Source organism: Dermacentor andersoni, chromosome 1 (assembly GCF_023375885.2).
Source record: "Dermacentor andersoni chromosome 1, qqDerAnde1_hic_scaffold, whole genome shotgun sequence".
NCBI lineage: Eukaryota > Metazoa > Arthropoda > Arachnida > Ixodida > Ixodidae > Dermacentor > Dermacentor andersoni.
The window spans coordinates 53,340,528-53,362,784 of NC_092814.1; the positions used below are offsets into that span (position 1 = coordinate 53,340,528).

Below are 22,257 nucleotides of genomic sequence, written 5' to 3' on the forward strand. Positions count from 1 at the left end.
AGAATGCAAGCCACTAACCCTGCTCCTGACGTTTCTTTGCTCCTACCATTGTTACTGCACACAATTCAAAGAAGAGTTTTTGTCCAGTGATGTAAATAACCATTTGCATTAGAGAAACAAGGCCAGTTGAGCTTTAAAAAACAAGGCACAGATTTGTGCATTATATGAACAAGGTGAAGGGAAACGGAAGGGCTCGATTTTTGTTAATCACGACCATATAAAGCCAGCAGGCAATGAAGCCAAGAAAAGCATAGGGGTAATTAGCTGTGGTTGAAATTGAAATGTAGGAAATAATGAAGGGCAAATTAAAGAGGACAAGAAAGGTGAACTTGTCACAGCTGGGGACTAAACCCAGAACCGTATATATATATATCATATCATAAGAAGCCTACAAACAATGTCAGTTCGTCTGCTTCTTATGGTCTAATAAAAATTGTCCCCTCCGTTCCCTTTCTTCTCGTCCGTATGCATACATGCATCTGTGTATAGTCTTTTTTTTTAGCTGGACCAAATTCTTAAATATTGCCTGTGCCAGTTAGCACAATTGTAACCGTTGATCTAACTTACATGATCAGGTGGCCATTACCTTTACAAAAAAGTCTAAATCCTTAATTGAATAATTAGCATGTTTATGTTAATTAACATTTTAACAAATTACTTTACAGCGCATATTACAATATACGAATTGTAACTATGAGTTTGCAAGGCATATCGACTTGGAACGTATTCCGAGGATGGTACTGGTTTCGAGATATGCACCCTCAAAATTACAGCAAGAATGCACTGTTGTTCTGTTGTTCCACATGCTTCTTAAAAAAAAACGGCTGCTTTATACATTGAAGCACAAAAGTAACTGGAACACCACTGAATTTTGTCGGACACTTTGAAAATGAAACTGGTTGTGTCCTGAGAATCCGTTCCAAGTTGATAAACCTTGCGAGCTCACCAGATAATTTGTAGATTGAAATATGTGCTGTAAAACAATTGATTGGAGAGTTAATCAGCGAAATTATGTTAATTATTCAATTAACGATTTTGATTTCCTGTAAAGGTCATGGCCGCCTCGTAATTTAGATCAAGGCTTAGCACTGTGCTAACTGCAGGCAATTAAAAATTTGGTCCAGCTAAAAAAAAACACCCTGTACGTACAGACACACACTCACACCGGTGTACTCTTAGACCAAGATTCAGGAAAGCAGTGAGGTAAACTATTCTTTTGTGCAATAATTAGGACATTTGTATGTTTTCAACTATCCTGAACCTGAGACGCTGTTATAGCATACCATTGGCATAGCCAGAATTTTATTTCAGGGAGGGAGTTCCAGCAATCAACTTGCATATGGCAACCTTACAATATTGGGAAATGGAGTGCGAGAATGCACCCACCTCTTCTTCCTTAACCACCAGGTTGTATAAAGAAAATACAGTAAGCCCCCGTTAATATGTACCCACTTAATAAGTAATTCTGGCTTAAATATAGTCGCGATGAATGCCCCACCCTCTCACCATTGAACTAATGTATTGGCTGACTGCTTAAGACGTAGTCACTTACCACATGGCACATGGTCAGTGCGTAGTATTTACTTCATTTTTTGGCGCTTTCAAGCCCGGTATCTGGGAAATGTGTATGCGCACCATATATAGTGAAATTGCAACACGACGACTTTTCACGGACAGCAGTCCCCATTGATAGTGACATCAAAACATGGTGGTCATGACATGTTTCCTGCTGCCATAGCTTCTGGCGCTACCACGTCGTTGACGATGATGTAGAAGTGGGTGATGGCCTTTCTTATCTCCGACGTGGTGCATGCGTTTACCTTTATGAGGGCATTCACAGAAAAGTGGGGCCTATTGGAGAAACTCACTCGTGGCCCTGCAGAGTTTGAGGATGCCATCGTCGTTGCAAGGCTGCCACGGCAGCAAGTTAGAATCGCATTTTCTTGCACCCTGCTCACAAATATAACTGTGTGTGTATGAGCGAAAATTAAGGCGTAGTTCTTTTCTCACCAGTAAGTCTATAGCCGCTCATTCTGCCATTGTCACTTAGTACATCGCTTAGTGCATACCTGATCCACATTCCCCGCCATCTACATACTAACAAGGTTTTACTGCACACATTATTTGCGGACTGATAAGCAGCATTAGATTGCATTGCAGAAAGGTAGTCTAAAACATAGTAAGCCTGCTATACCCTTGACAGTAACAGCGAAATTTTTTGCCCCAACAATAGCTTTAATTATGTAGCACCAAATGAGTGGGAAAATGAGCACAAGTTGTCCAGTGCATTTAACTGTACACTGTGATTTATACATGCCATAAGATCACTGAGTTCCCAAGTGGCATAGAATGCAAGTTAACTCAATGGATCTGATCTTTTGCAACAGTCATTATGTAGTGGTTGGACTGCCTCAGTGCAATGGCTGCAGTTTTATGGAGCCAGACATAAAAAATATATAGATGTAAATATTTGAAGAAATCTACTTTGAAAAACACAAATTAATTTTCGACGTTTCGGCCAGGTACCGGCCTTTATCAAGAATGGTTGAACATGCATAACGACAGCTGTTTTACAGTTTATTGGTGCATTGTGCAATAACTAGTTTGCAACTAAGTTTTTCATTGCGAACCAGTTATTGCACAATGTTGCACCAAGAAATGTCTAAAACTGTCATTACGCATGTTAAACCATTCTTGGTAACGGCCGGTCCCCAGCCAAAACATCGAAAATTTATTTCTTGTTTTTTGCAACATGGGATTTTTTCAAATATATGTGTGTGTGTTGCACGCAGTGTGTTGTTTGCTGAATACTACAGAATTTCATTAAAGTTTTGAAACGGTAATTTTAGCACACCATGCAATATGTGCTCGCAACAAATTTTGTATGAACCATAACAGATGACAAATCACCAGAAGGCTACTCGGTGTTTTTGTATGCATGTTTGTGCTACTATTGTGCACAATGTCTATAGCTGCAAACCCAACACTCTGGGTAGACATAGTATTTTGCTGTAGTTCTTATGCAAAGTCACTTCCCCGTTTCACAAGTCTTTATGGTATTTGTATTTCGGTAAGATAAGCAGGTTAGCTTATGCGAGTGAATAACTTTATTGAATTGGGGAAAAGTGGGATAATGGATTAGGAGCTTGATGGGTGGCGCCCCAAGTACAGGGCTCCACTGGCTTCTGCCGCCAGCTGAACATGACCCAGAAGAGCCTTCTGCACCTTCGGGTCCGAGCTGGCGAGTTGTGCCTCCCATTGCTCCATTGTGTTAGTTAGATTATACCTAACTAAGTAGGCATTTAAACTTGGCGGTCTATTTTGGCATCCCCATGAGACGTGGTACAAGTACGGCGGCGAGTCGCTACACCACGGACAGGCATGCCCGTGCATCGTTGGGAAAATTTTACTTTATCTTAATAAATTTGGGTAGACCCCCGTTTGAATCCTGCGGAGATCTATTGCGTCTTCCCCTTGCAAAGATATTTGGGGGGCACCGCATGCCGCACTGGTGAGCAAGAATATCACGTGGTGCCATAAGTGCCAGATCACTATCCTCCTCCTCGCGACGGCTTTCCTGTGAAGTGCCGGATTGTGAATGTGAAGAACACTAAATAGAAAGAACTTTGCACTGTGGTACGATAGCCACACCCGAAAATTTTTTGCAATATATAGCAGAAAAAATATCATGGCTATTGCATGAGCCAATGTTCTATATCCAGCCTAGTGTGTAGTGTTGTCTCCAATAAATGGTACCTCTGTTGTAGACATCCAAGTTGACCTTAAAAAGCTTTCCGATAGTCGTAAAAGAATGGCAAACAGCTTCGATAAACAAGTACTCTCACTGCAAATAATTGATCACTGAAATTTCTGTAAGCCTGCTGCTAAGGCTTGCTACTTCCAATGTGAAAGTAAAAAAAACTGACAAGTCCTTTCTAGTTTTGGAGTGTAGTAGCACCAACAGTGCTAACACAATCGTTTGTATTATTAGCTATCAAATGGCATCATCACTTCGGGTACCAGTGGTGCTATAAAACAGAATTGGTTCTCATTTATACTATTGAAGAAGGCGTCTCCACGGGTGCTGTTTGTGCCAAGACATGTTTAAAAAGAAATAGCATCGGAGGTAGTGCTTCTCCATAGCACCTGCAAACTGCGATATGGGCTTTAAAGACCGACTGCAACGAAATTTAAGTTGGGCTATATTCATAATATATGAGTAGTTTATACTACCGAAACACTCTTTTGGCAATCGTATAACTTTCTTATTAGCAGCCATTAAATAGCACCTAATCAGGTGACAAATGCACCTGGTGGTGCAATACAAATCCGATGGCCTACAGAGATATTTACCACACTTTGGGCATTGCCTAACCTTGGAGGTATGCTGAGAGGCCTCACTGGTTCTGAACATTCTTTGTCTTTTTCCCAGTTTCGATATATCTGTTTGTTTTAACTTCTTGTGATGCATCCACTCATATTTCAAACTTAAAATGTTGCACTAAGGCTGCTCTATATCTACACTATCTGAAATTGGCTTCTTACGCAGTCTAAAGTTTTGTTGCAGTTCATCCTGCATAAGTGTCTTGTTATTGTACTAATATCTCGTAATAAATGTGACCAGTTTGTAGCTTCAAGTTTATCAGCATCTGCAGTTGTCAGTTTAATAGGAACCTCCTCTGCAGATGCTTCCGAAAGTGCGGCACAACAGAACTTGGCTGCCGGTGAGCCCTCCAGCTGGCCAGTGCCCGAGGAGCCCTTTGTGCCAGACTATAGTGTGCAAGCGGTGACAGACATGGTGTACATGCGCGTGCACCGGTCTGTGTACCTGGCGGCCCTCAAGGCATCGCGCCTTGACCGGCCAACTTTACGGACAGATATTGAGGTGGACCACATGCTTAGCAGTGGCGCACCAGAGCGGCCTGGCGACAGCTGCTCACCCCTCCTGGGCGACAGCAGCTGATGGCTCATCACTGCCAATGCTTCTCCTAGTCATCGCTCCAAAGACGGCCTATGGGCCGCACGCCACTTGGCTGGCTTCCTCGCCTATGCCGGTCTTTCAGCAGCAGTCTTTCTTGCTCGTTACGCCCAATTTTGGGCCTCGTACCACCGAGCGCCCTTGCATTATTCCATGTTAGCAGATTCTTATCCATGGTAGCCTACATTCTCTTGCTTCAGAGTTACTGTTACTGTTTTTAGTAGTGTATACAAGAATGGTCACACAGCAGTAGTATGTTGCCAAAGCGATCAATAAAACATGTTTCAGATTTGTTTGTTCACTGGTGCAGGCACAAAGCTTGTTGCTCAAGCTACCAGCTGTCGCAGCTGTTTGAGCACAGTTTCTTGCAGCTTTTTCTTGTCTCGTTCCTTCTGCTTCAACGATGAGAAAATGTTCTTCTTCTTGTCAGCCTCTCGCACCTTCTCAAGAAGCAGCAAAGCAAGGCTCGGGTTGACACGCAGGTACCGGCTGCTCTCTTTTCCATGGTCATGGAAGTAAGTTGACCAGTCCTCTGCCATGAACAGATCTAGGAGCTGCAAAAACATTCAGATCAAGTTAGCACACTTCATTCCTTTGAGTCCCACAGTGCTCACCATAATAAGCAGGGCAGTCCTAAATGTTTCAATTATAAGCTCACACCGGTTCACAGGTGTTTTTTGCATTCTGTTCCAATAAGAACACAGCAACTCAGCGAAAACCTCACATACTTGCAAAAGGCAGTGGTATTAGGTTAAACCATTGGACCAGGACAAATGCTTCTTGAGGATGGGCTTCCCTTGTAGTTACATGCTGCTATTGGGTGGATGCCAACTTTCCCTTTTATGAAACTCACTCTTCCTTACAGATTTTCACAGAGCTTATTTGGTCTTGCATTTACAGCCTGATCATAATTAGGCAGAGTGCATTAAATAACTGAAAAAAAATCCCAGCCCACTTTTCTTCTGCGCATGTCCGTGATAACACATTACAAGCATTAGGAAATAAAAGGCTGTTAACTTCATTAAATTCCAGAGTTTTACCTGCCAAAACCACGATATGATTATGAGGCATGCCGTAGTGGGGTACTCCCGATTATTAGGACAAGGCAGATCCAACCCCGTGTTACTATTTGCAAACTTCCCGAGTTCATCCAATGCAATGTAAAGACTGCAGTGGAATTGGGCCAGGGCTCCCCTTACCCCAATGCATACTCCCACCCCTACCCGCCCGTTTCTCTTTTTCGTCACAGCTATATTCCATTCTGCCTATATACAGGCAGAATGTATACAAATAAAGAAAAAAATAAGTCTGGGGTTTTACATGCCAAAACCACGATACATGACTGAGGCAAACCGTAATAGGGGACTCCACATTAATTTCCACCACCTGGGGTTCTTCAACATGCACCCAATGCATGGTACACGGCTATTTTTGCATTTTGCCCCCATCGAAATGCAGCTGCCGCGGCCAGGATTTGATCCTGCGCCTCTGGGCTTAGCAACACAATACCATAGCCACTACACCACCACGGCAGGTAATAAATAAAAGGCTGTGTGGTGTTTAGTTTCAGCTCACTGGATTTTGTAGATTAGTTGCCGACTATCTGAGCCAACACTTTTGAACAATCCAACTAAATAGGTGCAGTGGGCAGACTTGCCAAGCTTAGAATGTAAATAATACAAAAAAATTGCTTGATTACTGGAGATATTAACTGTTTAGTAGTTTCAGAGACAGTTTTGTATGAATGCTGTGAAAAGACCCTCTGCTCTATAGTTGCAACAGGAATAATCTGCATCACAAATTTTTACAAAATTTATTCATGAAATTTTCACGCAGCTAAGTAATCAAGAGTTCAACGGAAGCCAGTCTGGTCGGGATGAAAAATGACAAAGAAAGACATACACCAACCAAATAAAGCTTTAAAAGAAACAAGACATTTCGTCTTGTTTTTGAAAAGTTTTATTTGGTTGGTGTACATCTTTCTTCTTCATTCGCATAGCTGCAGCCAAATTTTCAGTTGCTGCTAAACATTGGTTCTACACGCTATTGCTGATGCGCAGGTAGATCCATATGGTCAACAGATCTGACAAATTGCTCAGTGATATGTATATTTGCATTCTTTTAAAATCTGATTTGTCCTTTGCCCTAAACTAGATGTAAATGAAAAAAGTTGCAGTTTCACCCCAAAGGTGAAGCATCGATTGTGACAGCAAATTAATACAGCTATATGAAGTAAGCATAGTAGTTTTATAGGCCATAAAAACTTGTAAACATTTACTAACTAAATTAACAAGCATGGCGTCACACTCGCTGTGAAAAGCAGGCGTGAGGAAGCGCGGCAACAGCAGCAAGCAAAGTGACCTTCGTGCTGCCTATCGCTTAAACATAAACTGAGTTGTGTAAACCATAGCACACGAAGCTAGAAGACGGCGCACTTCCTCCCTGCTTTCCTCCCTTGCACGTGCGAGATTGAGCCATCTTTATCGGTTCACCCTCCATTGCTTTCACTCGTGCATACGGCGTGAGGCGGCAATGTTATCACCATTAGACTACACGGAACGTCATGGCGACAGCACAAATGTGCCTAGTGTCCATATAATTGCTATCTCACTAAAAATTGTTAAATTATGAGTGTCACTATGACGATATTAAGCAAACTTTAAAAATCTGGCATTTCAGGACAAAATAGATGAGAGTGCATATTTATTTATACATACTGCAGCCATGCTGGGCTATAGTAGGAGTGGGCAAGAAGTACAAAAATATACACACACACACTGGATCCTAATGATGTGGAAGTAACTGAAATTGTACAGTGTACAATATTGTTACACAATAAAAATGCAACGCAAGGAAACAAATTTTGGTAAGAACAATGTCTCATGGCAGTGGCGCACCTTCTAGAGTAGGGAGGGGGGGGGGGGGGCAAACCGCAGACATTCTGATCTCTCTCTCTCTCTCTGTGTGCGTGCGTGCGTGTGTGTGTGTGTGTGTGTGTGTGTGTGTGTGTGTGTGTGTGTGTGTGTGTGTGTGTGTTGCAAATTACTATTACAATAAGTGAAGTAGCCTGGAAATGCTTCTGTCAGTTATATTTATTTTTAACAAACATCACACTTGGTGAACCATGGGGGCCCAAAAAGTGATCTAAATTTAGATTTCTCTCTTGCAACTATATAAATCTGAAAATGATACAGGGAAAAAAGGCAATGAGTGCCCCACAGTGGTCTCAGATCCCGCCACGTAGCAGCAGTACAGTGCACATAAAAAATGCACATTTGCTACAAGGAATTTGAATTGAACAAATAATTGTACTTGCTGTTTAAGTCTACAGCGTAAATGCATCGCTAGTTTAGGTAATGGCATTGTTGTGTTATATGCAACAACCTACAATCAACATAAATGACTTGCTATATTCACACAAAATAAAATTGACTGGCCATCCCGGCCCTGCAACAGTGAATGTCCAGTGAATCTGTTGAAAACCACCACTACAACTGCTGAGGGGGGTATGATATCCTTTATAACCCCCCCCCTTCCCAATTTCAGCTAGATTTGATATCTGTTGAGTGCACAGTCCTCCCAAGATAACAGGATAAATTATTCGCAAAACACATTCATCAAGATCCGGATAGCTTACATGCGTAATTTACTACGAATGTAATAATTAGTGCCCTATCTTTGAAGTTCACCTGCATACTGTCCATAACGTGCCCTTTACTTTCGCCAAATATAAAGAAAATGTCTTGTTTAGTTCACCGAGGACATGACTGAAACTAAGACGGAACATGTTATGACGCCTGAAAATAGGGAAAGAAAAATGAGGGCTCATTAATTATTTGCAATGCTTATAACCGGACCAGGAATGTAAAAATTTTGTCACACATTGCAGTTACCATTTCCCCCTCTCCTTTCCACAAACTATAAACCTGTTGTAAACTACGGCTATGTCGGGACACTAGGAAGCATAGCTGGTAGCGGCCATATCACACGCTCTAACATTTGAATAAGAAATTGTTTACGAAGGCTGTATTTGGTCCAACCGCATTTGACTTTGCACAAAGAGTTTCCATAGTGTACCACCAATTTTCGTTAAATTTTGTCTTGGCGGCTTTTATAGTTCTGCCAGGGCAGCGGCTCAATTCTTCCCCGCTCGTTAGACATGCTCATAACACTCTAGAGTGCTTGCATACGTAATTTGTTGCTAAAGCCCCAATTATCCATCTATTTTGAGCTTCACATCACCCATTAGCTTGTCCTTACAGTCACCAGACATAATGAAGACGCCTCCTTTAGTTCGGTGAGGACACCTTACGAAACTAATATGTCACGCATGAAAAAGTAAGCAGTCAAAAGATGAGGGTTCAATAATTATGCGTAACACTTCTAAATAAGCCAGAAAGGTTAAAACTATGTGACACATTACACATAAAATGCTGCCTATTCCTTCAAAGCATTAAACATCTGAAACGCAGAGTTCTCTTGGGACATTGGGAGACCTAGCTAATAGCAGTAGCGTGATATTTTCGAACACTTGCTTACAATTTTTTTAACACTGTATTTGATCGACAAATATTCACCACTGCACATAAACTTGGCGTATTGTTCCCCTTATGTTAGCAAAATTTGACCTCCATTGTTGTAATTATGCGAGCACAGCCGTCTAAGTCCTACACCGCTCAAAAAACAGACTGGTAACGCTACCACTTGCATTCGTATTCTACAGGAAAATATGCATTTCACCCACCCATTTGGAAGATTGCTTACACCTTATCCATCCCATGCCCTTAACTGTCCTTTGTTTAGCTCACCGAGGACACCGGAGAAACAAACTACAAATTTCTTAATATCCCCTTCAGTCACAGCATGCACGTTTGCGAATGCGACTTATTTTTGCTGTGACTGCAGTGGTTGCAAGGAATAGACAATGAACATTAAGATTATAGTAAATTGAACATTTTGCATTGTTAAAATACGCCCATTTCACTTCTGAGTGAAATGTTAATAAAATGACGTAAATTTCACAGATTTATCAACAGCCGATCGTAATTTGTGACTGAATGCATTTCACGAAAGTACATGAAAAAGACGAGGGTTTAGTAATTATCTCCAACACTTGCATTTAAAACTGGAAAGTGAAAGTTTCACAGTGCATTGAGCTTAAAATTTTCCTATTTTCACGAAATTTCACGTCCGTATCTCGTGCGTAGTTTTAGGAGTCTAGGAAACATCTAGATTAGCGGCAGTATGACGCCCTGGATCGCTGCAATGAGTAACTCGCTACAAAGGCTGTAATGAACGTACACAGAATGAACATATATCGCTCGTCACTCGGAACATTGTTTCGTACGTCGGATAAATATAAACACCGTGCACTCTTCGACAAAGTTACACCCTTTGAGGTGCATATTTTCCACACAATAATCGTCATCTGCCTTGCTTGCGTTTTCTTTCTTGAAAACGCTGCGCCCACTACTTTGCTGTCGACAATGCTCTGTCATGCTGATAACGCACATGCCGTTCGTGACTTTGAAGTACCGGGCTCGCAGCGTTAAAGGAAGGAAATGTGGGCAAGACAGATGACAATTATTGTTGTGTGGCAAGATACGACCCAAAGGGTGCAATTTTGCTTAAGAGTGCGCCCCGTATATTTTACTGAGGATACTGGGGGGGGGAACAACCAAATGCCGTGTATAACGCATAAAAATTGGGATAAAGCGACCAGTCAGTTACTGTTTTTCAGAGTATGTAAGCAACCTACACAGGGAAAATTTTTGGTACACATAACCAAGAAGTGGCCCTAATTTTTTCAAAATACAATATATCTGCTGTGTTTGCTCCTGCCGGGAAACAAGTAATAGTGTAGCTCTTATTTAGAAACAGCCTGAAAATTAAATTGTCAGTCAGAAGTGACACATGTCTTTAGAAAAATTCAGTATTCTATTGTTCCATAGGTATTCAAATGGCTCTGCGAGTTGAACCAAGGTCATTTTCACGAGCATATCTACAATAAGTCGTGATTACGCAATCAAACTCTACAATTATCCTTGTAAGAGGTTTGATTAGATTTCTGATTATGATAAGATACTGAGACAGCAACGCTGCAATAGACAGAGATTAAATTGTTCCAGCAGTTGATAATGCAAACATTTCATGCCATAAGGCACACCAATCGTTTTAGAATACGGATATAACGGTCCCAAAAAACTAGGCACGATGCAAGTTGTGCAAGCTGATAGTTTTTTGGGCAGGAATTGCCCAATGCCACACGTTATCCGCAACACAAGCGTGTATGGCGAATCCCGTGCGTCATCCACTACAGGGCGTCCCGACAAGGCACAAAAGACAACCATCGTTGTCCAAGTAAGGATATATGTAGTAAAGAAAAGTATTGCTTATGTGGTCACTAAGGTAAGAAAGAACATTTAGCTTCAGCTGTTTATAATGGACTTTCCAGCTTAGAGCCAAAACTTCCAGTGCCCACTTTCAAAAGTGGGGGCGGGGGGAGGGGGGGCAAGTGCCCCCCGGTAGATCTGCCTATGTCACATGGGCAACATGCCTAATTATACATTTTCTATACCATGTTAGAATGTTCAAAAATTCTAACAATGACAATGACCAAGTTGTGCCAGGTAATAAATTATACATTTTCTATACCGTGTTAGAATGTTCAGGAATTCTAACAATGACAATGACCAAGTTGTACCAGGTAATAAATTCTGAAGGTCGATTGTGCGTGGGAAAGATGGTATGTGTGTAAAAAGTGCAATGTTTAGAGCATGGTGACTACGAGTAAAGGATTGGTTGGTGAAAGTTAAGACTTATTGAAGAGGTAGCATAATGAATTGATGAAACAATATAACCATAGTGACTCATTCTACTGCCACACTAAAGTGCATGAATGTTAGATGAGCGAATAGCCGTACGGTAATATGTACGGTACATTGGCAGTATGCACAAATGAGCTCCTAAAACAGTTATAAGTGGTTGGACTATCCCAGTTGAAGCATTTTCGAAATATATAAAATGCTTTAATTTAACAGTGTTTAGCGCAGTAGATTGCCATTCTTATTGACCCGCATTCTCTCTCCATGTATTAAGGAATACCAAAAAAAGCAGTCACCTAGTTGCAGAATTCTTTCAAAGGTAATTTGAACAGTTGCAGCTTGGTGCAAGGGGTCCCGTTAAGTCCAAAAAGTACTTTTTTTCTGCTCCCTCACTCTACAGATGTTTCATGCAGGCATTTAGAAGCCATGCTGAGCTGTGGGCTTGAGTTAACGTTCTCATTCCAAGCTAGTCTCTCTCTCTCTCTACTCAGCAGGAAGCCTGAATAATAATTTGTAATATAAGAAGCAATAAGAAAGCTTGAATAATAAATTAATTGCAGCAGCAGTATCTACATAGTTATACTGTTATGATTATTAGTACCCAGTTATTGCTGTGTTTCTGTACTTTCATCAGTAGTAAAACGTCCAACAATCATATTTTATTTTACTGCACTTTATTTTACCATACTACAGACCACTGTGTCGTCCAAGCAGGAGGGACCATACAAAATGCACAGTAACAAGATAAGGCAACCATCAGCACAGTGCTTCACTCCCGTCTTCAAATGCTAGATAGGCAGGAGCGAACAAAAGCTCACAGCACTGTTTTCCTAACGTACCTGGCGCAGTTCCACGAAGAACATCTGCAGCACGCCCTCCTTGAAGCCTTTTACTGGTTCCGAGCTGGCGAACTCTGTAAATGCATAGAAGGCAGCTGTTAGTGTTAGTTCTACTCCTGGATGGTGTCAGTTACCCACGTTCACACTGGATGACGTCCAAGTTGAACTGCTGCAAAGCACCCATGGAAATGTATTTGACATCGTCTGAGGTGAGGATGTTCAATAGAGATGTGGCGAGATGCTGGCAGGCAGTCATGCAGGCTGTTTGAGCCACCTTGTCCTATATGTATGCAAACAAAGTTGTAGACAGGGAATGCTAATTTGCACATTATTCATCTCTACATCCTGCAGCTACAAGTTGACTACAATAAATGCCACAGTGAAAAGATCTCAATTTACACCACCTGTGGTCAGCGCACACGTGTCTACATTCCATTCCCCTCTGGAATGTAGCCATCCAACCAAACTTGCTACTACTTCGAACTCAGTAACAGAACAATAACATATAATTTAAGAGCTCTGACCATCAGTTGGGCATCAAACATACTCAATGGTAATCTTCAACATAAACTGTTGTACACAACTCAAACTCTACAGGCATGACTAACCTCTTAACTACCATGATGAATTTCAAAAACATTTTTAAAAGTGCAGAATTTTTTTTAGAACTGCATATGTTGCGCCAATCTCTTTCTAAAATAATATGATAGCAAGAAGGCCTATAGCATTTTTATGGGCATCGTTGAAAAAAATATATAGCAAAAGTCATTGTGTATCATCATCAGCAACAGCAGCCTATTTTATGTCCACTGCAGTACGCAGGCCTCTCCCTGCGATCTCCAATTACCCCTGCCCTGCGCCAACCGATTCCAACTAGCGCCCGTGAATTTTCTAATTTCATCACCACACCTAGTCTTCTGCAGTCTTCGACTGCGCTTCCCTTCTATTGGCACCCATTCTGTAACCCTAATCCTCCACCGGTTATCTAACCTGCACATTACATGACCTGCCCAGCTCCATTTTTTTTTTCTCTAAATGTCAATTAGAATATCGGCTATACCCGTTTGCTCTCTGATCCAAACTGCTCTCTTTCTGTCTCTTAATGTTATGCCTAGCATTCTTCGTTCCATCGCTCTTTGCGCGGTTCTTAACTTGTTCTCAAGCTTCTTTGTCAGTCTCCAAGTTTCTGCCCCACATGTCAGCACCGGTAAAATGCACTGATTGTACACTTTCCTTTTCAATGATAATGGTAAGCTTCCAGTCAGGAGCTGATAATGTCTGCCATATGCACTCCAACCCATTTTTATTCTTCTGAGAATTTCCTTATTATGGTAAGGGTTCCCTGTGATTAATTGACCTAGGTAAACATACTCCTTCACAGACTCTAGAGGCTGACTGGCAATCCTGAACTCTTGTTTCCTTGCCTGGCTATTCATGATTACCTTTGTCTTGTGCATATTAATCTTCAACCCCACTCTTACAGACTATCTGTTAAGGTCCTCAATCATTTGTTGCAACTTGTCTCCGGTGTTGCTGAACAGAACAATGTCATCTGCAAACCGAAGGTTGCCAAGATATTCGCCGTCAACACTTACTCCTAAGCCTTCCCAGTTTAATAACTTGAATACTTCTTTCAAGTACGCAGTGAATAGCATTGGAGAGGAACCAAGATGCATCAACCGCTCAACAAGCCGCGGCCATGCACATTGCCTGCCGTCTCAAATTTAACACTAGTGGTAGAAAATGAGAGCTGTAACATCTTCACACAAGTGTGGAAAGCCGAGTAAAAGTTTCTGTGCATGCAATTTACGTGAAAGTAATTGCACTATGATTGGTAGCACACTACAATTTACAGCAGTCTTAGCCTGAGATTATCTTTCTTTAGCAAGCAGATATATATATATATATTTTTTATCAGTGAAGCACACTTGTGTAAAATACATACCGGCAAATTTGTGAATGCTTGAAACACGTTGTTTAAGAATGCAATCAAGTCCATCATGTAATTGCTGGCTTGGCCCTCAGGTTCAACTAGAAGCCAGTCATAATGGGCTAAATGGAAGAACAAAATACCAGTCAATTACCTCCTCGCCCTTACACCCTCACTACCTTTCAACTCACCAAGTTCCAAGAACTCCCCTATTTTGGCCTTCAGCTGCTCATAAATTTGGTCCTCTGCATCTTTTCGGGCGTCCTGCATTTTATGTCAGCACACAATGTCGCTTGGCATTGACATCCACTGTTTCTTACCTTGAACATTGTCCTCCCCTGAAGCTTAGCCACATGATGGCTGTCACCGCACCACCGACTGTGAAAAACAAAGGTTCCCTTGATCATCTCATGAGCATACAGCTGCGTTTCCAGGGTGATACTCACTTGAAAATGGAAGAGATGAACTGCTCCAAGTACACACTGGCATCTTCAAGGTAGTTTGTGTTTATCGTTATTTGTATTAGCTACAGAAAAAGACAAAACAGGTTATACACTTCAAAAGATGCAACTATGATTGGCCCTTTGTACACACCTGCAAAAGACCAACATTTGGTTTCTTTATGAGCGATGAGAGGCAACCGCCCAGTGTTCGGGTCAGTAGCAGGTTGGTGGCTTTCCGTACCATGTCCTCAACTTCAGTCTGACTGAAAGTGCAACACCAAAAACCAGCAACAGTTATGCCTGTAAATTTTTATTTTTATTATTATTATTATTATTTTCTCTCTTGCTAACACAAACCTGACATTGAGGTCTTCAGAAAACTTGAGGCATTCACGAATGAAGCCTTTGACTTCATCAAAGATGCCGGGTACAAACCGTGAAAATGGGAACTTCTTTGGGAATGGTGCCTGGAATGTAACAGCAACATTACATGCACTTTCCAGCCACATACTACAAGAACCTCACATACTTGCTCCAATGCCTCATCTCGAAATGGGAAAATGGCCACCACATTCTGGTACTCCTCCTCTGTTGCAACTTCAATAGGGTGGTAAGAGTCATCATCAAAGATGCTACGGAAAGTCTGAACACAGTGCTTCATAAGGATCTCGTTGTAATGTTCCTGTATCTCAAGCAGCAAGTTGTGCACTGGGTCTACATGGTATCCATAGCTCTGCAAGAGAAAAAAAATGAAGAAGGGTTGGGCGAGAGTCTGAAGTAGTTCCACAGAGTTCAAAATTTGCCTAGATACACCTTACCCGTAGTGTTTCGCTGAACAGGAGAATGAGTTTCTTAACCTCAAGCATCAGGCTGGCTTCCGTGCAGTAGGCCTGGAATTAACCAGATCCTAAACAAACTGTCTGCCCACTCAATACAGTACAAGAAGATCTTAGCATGCTACTTACAGTGTGTGTCCTTAATGCTGCTGTTATCTTTAATAAAGCATTCTCCCAGACTTGGTCCAGGTATGCCTGATTCACAAGGCCACTTGCTGTGTTTAAAATGTGGTCCTCAACAACAAAGAACCTAAGAACATAAATATGATACATGAATGACACGCTGTCTGGTATGTATAAAATAGAATAATTGTTTTCACTAGGCATGGTAGCTCTGCTGGCACAATGAGTTCAAACCCGTTTGTTTTTGCCATACAGATCGCCACCCTACTGCTCACACCAGCCGGGTACGAAGGAAAAGGCCAGGATGTGAAAACAAACTCGACCTATCTTCCAAAGTATCTAGGATCCCAAGTGCCTACCGCGCCATTCTATCTGGATAGCCCGATCTACAGCACCATTACAGTGCAACAACAATGCTGGATGACGTCACGGACTTCAGCGCCACCACAGCGAGGCTATGGGCACCACCGACCATAAAAGGAGGAGACAGACTGCGACGGACCACTGGGCATGGTAGCTCTGCTGGCACGATGAGCTCAAACCCGTTTGTTTTTGTCATACAGATCGCCGCCCTACTGCTCACACCAGCCGGGTACGAAGGAAAAGGCCAGGATGTGAAAACAAACTCGACCTATCTTCCAAGGTATCTTGGATCCCAAGTGCCTACCGCGCCATTCTATCTGGATAAGCCCGATCTACAGCACCATTACAGTGTAACAACAACGCTGGATGACGTCATGGACTTCAGCGCCACCACAACGAGGCTATGGGCACCACCGACCATAAAAGGAGGAGACAGACTGCGACGGACCACTGGCCATGGTAGCTCTGCTGGCACGATGAGCTCCAACCCGTTTGTTTGTGCCATACAGGTGAGCAAACGTTTTGGCAAATGCCTACAATCCAATGAATTGTGCCTAATTGTACTGCCATGCCCAAGGCTACTTTCAAATTTGTTATGTGACTTTTGCGTGCATGTTTCTAAATTGCTGCTTATAGCAGGGGATATGGAAAGTAACCCTGGTTCTGATTATGATCAGTTTTCCAAGCAGCTAAAACAAATTGCAGATGACCTTCATGTTATTAAGGAAGAACGTCTAACATCCATCGACTTAAAACTTGACAGCCTAAGCAATCTCGATACCAAGGTTTCTACATGCATGGAACAAATTAATAGCCTCCAGAAAGCACTAATATCACTTGAACTAAAAGTGGACGATCTTGAAAATCGCTCAAGAAGATCAAATCTAATTGTTTATGGTCTTCCCGAGGAAGCTAAGGAAAACGAAGGCGCACTTGAACACAAAGTGCACGAAAAAATTCTTAAACGTGTCCTCAAAGTTGAAGATGTAACGATTGAAAGGATTCACAGATTGGGCAAGCCAGCAGCTAAAAAAACCAGACCGGTTATTTTGAAGCTCCTGGACTACCGCGACAAAACACAAATCCTAAGCAACTGTTATAAGCTGAAGGGGAGCAGTTTTTCAATCGGCGAAGATTTTTCATGGTGTGTAAGAAACATCAAGAAAAAACTGTGGAACTACGCGAAAGCTAGAAAAGAATCTGGGGACAAGGTATCGCTGTCCTACGACAAACTGCGTATCAATGATGACCTCTACCGATGGGATGACGAAACAAATGATGTGGCCCCAATCCAACCGCATTCAGCTACCTCGAGAAAAAAAAAACAGGAAGCAGAAAGGCAAACAACACGCACTCGGCGCAACGCGCTACGTCCGAAATAACTTTCTGCAATATTAATGCACGTAGCATACTAAAGAAAACTGACTTCCTTGAGGCATTACTTCTTGGTATCGAACCAGATTTTGTTGCTTTAACTGAGACTTGGCTAACAATCAATATCAGGGATGCTGAAATCACACCACCAAACTACGTAATCATACGGAAAGACCGATTAACACATGGTGGTGGCGTCGCCTTATTGATAAAAAAGGACATCCCTTATATCGTATTACCCGATATCACAGGAGTGGAAGGAATTTTTTGTAAACTAACATTTTCTACGTGCAATATTGTCGTCGGCTGTATTTATCGTAGTCCTTCATGTGAGGTTGAAGTGATGGAAAGACTGTGTTTGTATGCGCAAAATAATGTTTTGGGGGCCAGACTAATACTTCTAGGGGATTTTAACCTGCCTGATGTGAACTGGCAAACATTTGAACACCACTCACCAAGTGCTGATATGCTTTTCGAACTCATGCTTTCATTGAATCTCAGCCAAATCGTAACAGAGCCCACACATGTTCAAGGAACTACTTCCAACACACTTGATTTAGTTTTTTTGAGCCATCATTTCCCGTTAGAGCAAACGGACCTTGAATTCATTAATGGCATGTCTGATCATAAGATTACTTTATGTGTTGTACCTGCTCAGAATACATTTTCTTCCCAACCACGCATCACTTACTCGGACTTCAGTAGAGCAGGCGATACGAGTATTATTGACTACTTATCTAACGAATTTACCGCCTTTGAAGAACTTTCAATACGTTCCACTACAAACATCGAAACATTGTGGCATGGTTTCAAAAAAATTATGTTTCATTGTATTTCTAAGTATGTACCTTCTAAAGTTAAAAAAACGAGGAAGCACAATCCCTGGATCTCACGTGACATCATTCATGCCAAATGTAAAGTTAAGCGTCTGAAAAAATCAATGAAAATAGCACCTAAACCTTCATCTCGAAGTAATCTTACTCTAGCTATCCAAGACATGAAATCTAAAATAAAGACAGCGAAATCAAACTTTTACACAAACACACTTCAAGGATTTCTAAGAAATTCACCGAGCAAATTCTGGAACTACCTTAATTCTAAGGCATCAAGTGATCCCCAAGTGTCGCCTGAAACTAGCAAACAAAGCGCCAATTCACTAAATAACTATTTTTCTTCTATCTTCACATCTGACGATGGGAAATTACCCCAAATTGACATCACCGTTAACAGCACACTAAGCCCCCTTACCGTCAGGAGGCCAGAGTACTGAACCTTCTCCTAAACCTGGACACAAAAAAATGGCCAGGCCCGGATAAAATGCCCAACGCTTTCTTGAAACGATACGCAGAATAGATGACGAAGTACCTTTGTATAATATTTAACAAATCATTATCATCATCTGTTCTTCCACAGGATTGGAAATCTGCAAAATTTGTCCCAATACATAAGCCAGGCTGCAAAGACGACCCGTCCAACTTTCGGCCGATTTCGCTTACGAGTACCGTGTGCAAACTTCTACAACACATCATACTAAGACATATAACCGTTTTCTTAGAAAAGGAGAGTATCATATCACCATATCAACATGGCTTTCGCAGAGGCCTTTCTACAATCACTCAACTACTGGAACTAACCCACGACATATCATTTAATATCGACCAACACAGACAAACAGACCTCATCCTACTCGATTTCTCGAAGGCATTTGATCGGGTATCACACAAAAAGCTCCTAAGGAAACTTGAGACTACATTAGGTACAGGCCCCATAATTGACTGGATTTGCAACTATCTTACTAACCGTACCCAGTTTGTGGAAGTGAACGGACAGATTTCCCAGACAGCCCGGGTAACATCGGGAGTCCCCCAAGGAAGCGTTCTGGCTCCCCTTTTATTTCTAATTTTTATTAATGACCTACCCGCAAAAATCACAGGAAACATTAGGCTATTTGCAGACGACTGCATTCTTTTTAGAAATATTAACTCATATGATGACCAGATAACATTAAACAACGACTTGAAAGCTGCGTCTAACTGGTGTGCCCACTGGCAGATGACCATCAATACTAAGAAATCTGCTGTTCTTTCAATCACCAGAAAAAAAAGTAACTCGAGCTTTACGTATACCGTTAACGACGTGCCACTAATACGAGTTCATGAACACAAGTACCTCGGATTAACGTTAACACATGACTTCAGATGGAACTCCCATATAAATAACGTTACAGCAACTGCAATGAAACGCCTTTTCTTTCTTGGAAGACACCTCCGACTAGCACCACCCAATACAAAACTTCTCGCTTACAGAACTTTCGTCAGGTCAGTCCTTGAGTACGCAAATGTTATATGGTTCCCATACACTAAACAACTAATTAAAAAACTAGAAGGTGTGCAAAGGAAAGCTCTACGGTATACATACAATAAACATAAATTAACAGACTCGCCCACCGAACTACTTAACAAAGCTGGAATACTAACAGTACAAAACCGAGCTGTGCTAGCCCGTTCTAAACTTATGTACCAGCTATTACACAACAAGCTTAATATTGATACCTCTAGATACATCTCCAGAAATGAAACACGGCCAACGCGGCATAAAAACACACATACACTCAATGAGCATTCTTTTCATACCAATTGCTTTGAGAATTCATTTTTTCCTTTAGCGATAAGAGAGTGGAATAAACTGAGTGAATTTATCAGTAACAGCCCCTCATTAGATAAATTTGCTAATTCAGTGGAAGAACATGTCCTTGCCTTACAGCTCTGACTTACATAGTCAGGTTTGTTACCGATCTTCATAGCCTAACACTTTAATCTACGAGTGTTCTTTTTGTATGATGCATCATACACATGACTACATCCTGTTTGTCATGTTCATTAGGTATTTTATATCACATGTGTTTTCAGGTGTCTTTTTCTCTTTTTCTTGTTTGGTTTCTTGTTTTCTCAGATTCTTCCTTGTTATAGTATATTGTACCCAAATATTGCATTTGTGATGAACTACTTAATTCTTTTGTTTAGCGAAACCAACACCTTTGCAATAACACACTTATGATTATATAATCTGTTTATATTCTTTGTTCGCAAATACTACCATATGTACTTGCCCTTCCTGTTATAATCCCATGAGGGATTGACCCCCCCCCCCCCCCCCAGTATGTGAAATAAATAAAATAAATAAATAAATAATTGCATAATTTCATAATTTTGCAACGTTCCAGTACTTGGCTACCTGTGAGCGAACCAACTTTTTTTAGAGCTAGAATCCTGTTGCTGTTACATTTTACAGTGTACATGAGCAATACCTGCATTAGTGTATTCTTGTTTAGGTTAATTTCCTGAGTAACACCATATTTAGGTCTGAGTATTTTGTTGCGGCAGCTGAGCCTAGTTGGGCATTTCTTTCCTTTTAATGGCGCCACAGACGTTGTGTTATGGTAAATTAATAGATGAATGGGTGTGAAATTCCTGTTCTATCATGCGATTATCATCACGCAACTGCCCACCTTTAAAACACTACACTGGTGTTTACTCCTTTTAATTTGAACCACTGAGCCCACAGATGCTTTACCAGTACCACTTCACATAGATGGAGTTCTACAGAATTATGCATAGAACATGGCACAGAAGCTGTCATGGCACAGAAGCTGTGCCATGTACTTGGACCTTTGAGCTGTGCTAGTAGTGCTTTGCACACAACAAAGGCCTCTTAGCCTTACTCTGAGACACTAGCCTCAACCCTACTCCAGTTACTTGTTACTGTATGTGCTTGTGTATGTTGTGCATTTGCGTGTTATGTATGGATGTAAGCCTTGCTGGTGAGTCAATAAACCCACTATGGCACTCCTAAACTACATGTCACAGGCTTTAGCAAGCCGCTAACAAGCATGCTAGCTTGTAACCACCACAACTTTCAGTAAAAAAGAAAAGTCTACCAAAACTGCTGGCATAACTCACCCAACAATTTCCGCAAAATATTTACGATATCCATCACTTGTCTCATGCTGAAAATTGAGAATGTATTAGAACCAGCACACTTGGATTCCCATGACACTAGTCCAGAAAACAATGAACAAAACTCAAAATATTTCCACCTTACAAACTAAAAATAAAATAGGACTACCAAAATATGGTGGTTGAGTGTGGGCATCACTGCAACATTAGCGACAGTATGAACTGCAATCAAGGTTAACCAAATATTGTGATAGTAATCCTACAAATCATGACACCACCATGTACAGGGAGGCAAGATTTCAACCTCTAATGCTGCCACCCTCTGTGTGAGGCAACATCGTTCATATATATGACAATGCGCCGTAAGCAAGCTGCATGACTAAGTGGTACATTTCTGGCTAATTCCTGCTGCATAATGTGGTATAGGTTTGCAGAGAATGAACGGCCGGGCAACTGTCATCACTAAACGAAGTGTAATGGTCATACATTATAATTTGTAAAGCAACATCCACATAGCATTCCACAACAATAATTTTTTAAAAAAGAGTTTAGTAACAGTATTAAAGAGAGAAGCAAATTAAATGTTTAGAG

General features: G+C 41.4%; 2 protein-coding genes across 3 annotated transcripts in view; one reads left to right on the plus strand and one right to left on the minus strand.

The window, feature by feature from the left end:
- LOC126545503 (unextended protein-like) overlaps positions 1 to 5,267 on the plus strand; it is an 18,465-nt gene extending 13,198 nt beyond the window's left edge. The window contains exon 6 of the mRNA XM_050193399.3: positions 4,686 to 5,267. Coding sequence (XP_050049356.1) covers positions 4,686 to 4,963 — 278 coding nt within the window. The 3' untranslated portion in view covers positions 4,964 to 5,267. The remainder of the gene's footprint in view (positions 1 to 4,685) is intronic.
- The window catches only part of Sec15 (exocyst complex component Sec15), a 24,196-nt gene continuing 7,170 nt past the window's right edge, over positions 5,232 to 22,257 (minus strand). For both annotated transcript variants that reach the window (XM_050193401.3, XM_050193400.3), the window contains exons 4-16: positions 21,670 to 21,716; positions 15,980 to 16,100; positions 15,833 to 15,904; positions 15,544 to 15,747; positions 15,372 to 15,481; positions 15,166 to 15,277; positions 15,018 to 15,097; positions 14,892 to 14,949; positions 14,763 to 14,835; positions 14,587 to 14,693; positions 12,780 to 12,921; positions 12,642 to 12,715; positions 5,232 to 5,532 (exon numbers count right to left, since the gene is read on the minus strand). In XM_050193401.3, coding sequence (XP_050049358.1) covers positions 5,305 to 5,532; positions 12,642 to 12,715; positions 12,780 to 12,921; positions 14,587 to 14,693; positions 14,763 to 14,835; positions 14,892 to 14,949; positions 15,018 to 15,097; positions 15,166 to 15,277; positions 15,372 to 15,481; positions 15,544 to 15,747; positions 15,833 to 15,904; positions 15,980 to 16,100; positions 21,670 to 21,716 — 1,428 coding nt within the window. In that variant the 3' untranslated portion in view covers positions 5,232 to 5,304. The remainder of the gene's footprint in view (positions 5,533 to 12,641; positions 12,716 to 12,779; positions 12,922 to 14,586; positions 14,694 to 14,762; positions 14,836 to 14,891; positions 14,950 to 15,017; positions 15,098 to 15,165; positions 15,278 to 15,371; positions 15,482 to 15,543; positions 15,748 to 15,832; positions 15,905 to 15,979; positions 16,101 to 21,669; positions 21,717 to 22,257) is intronic.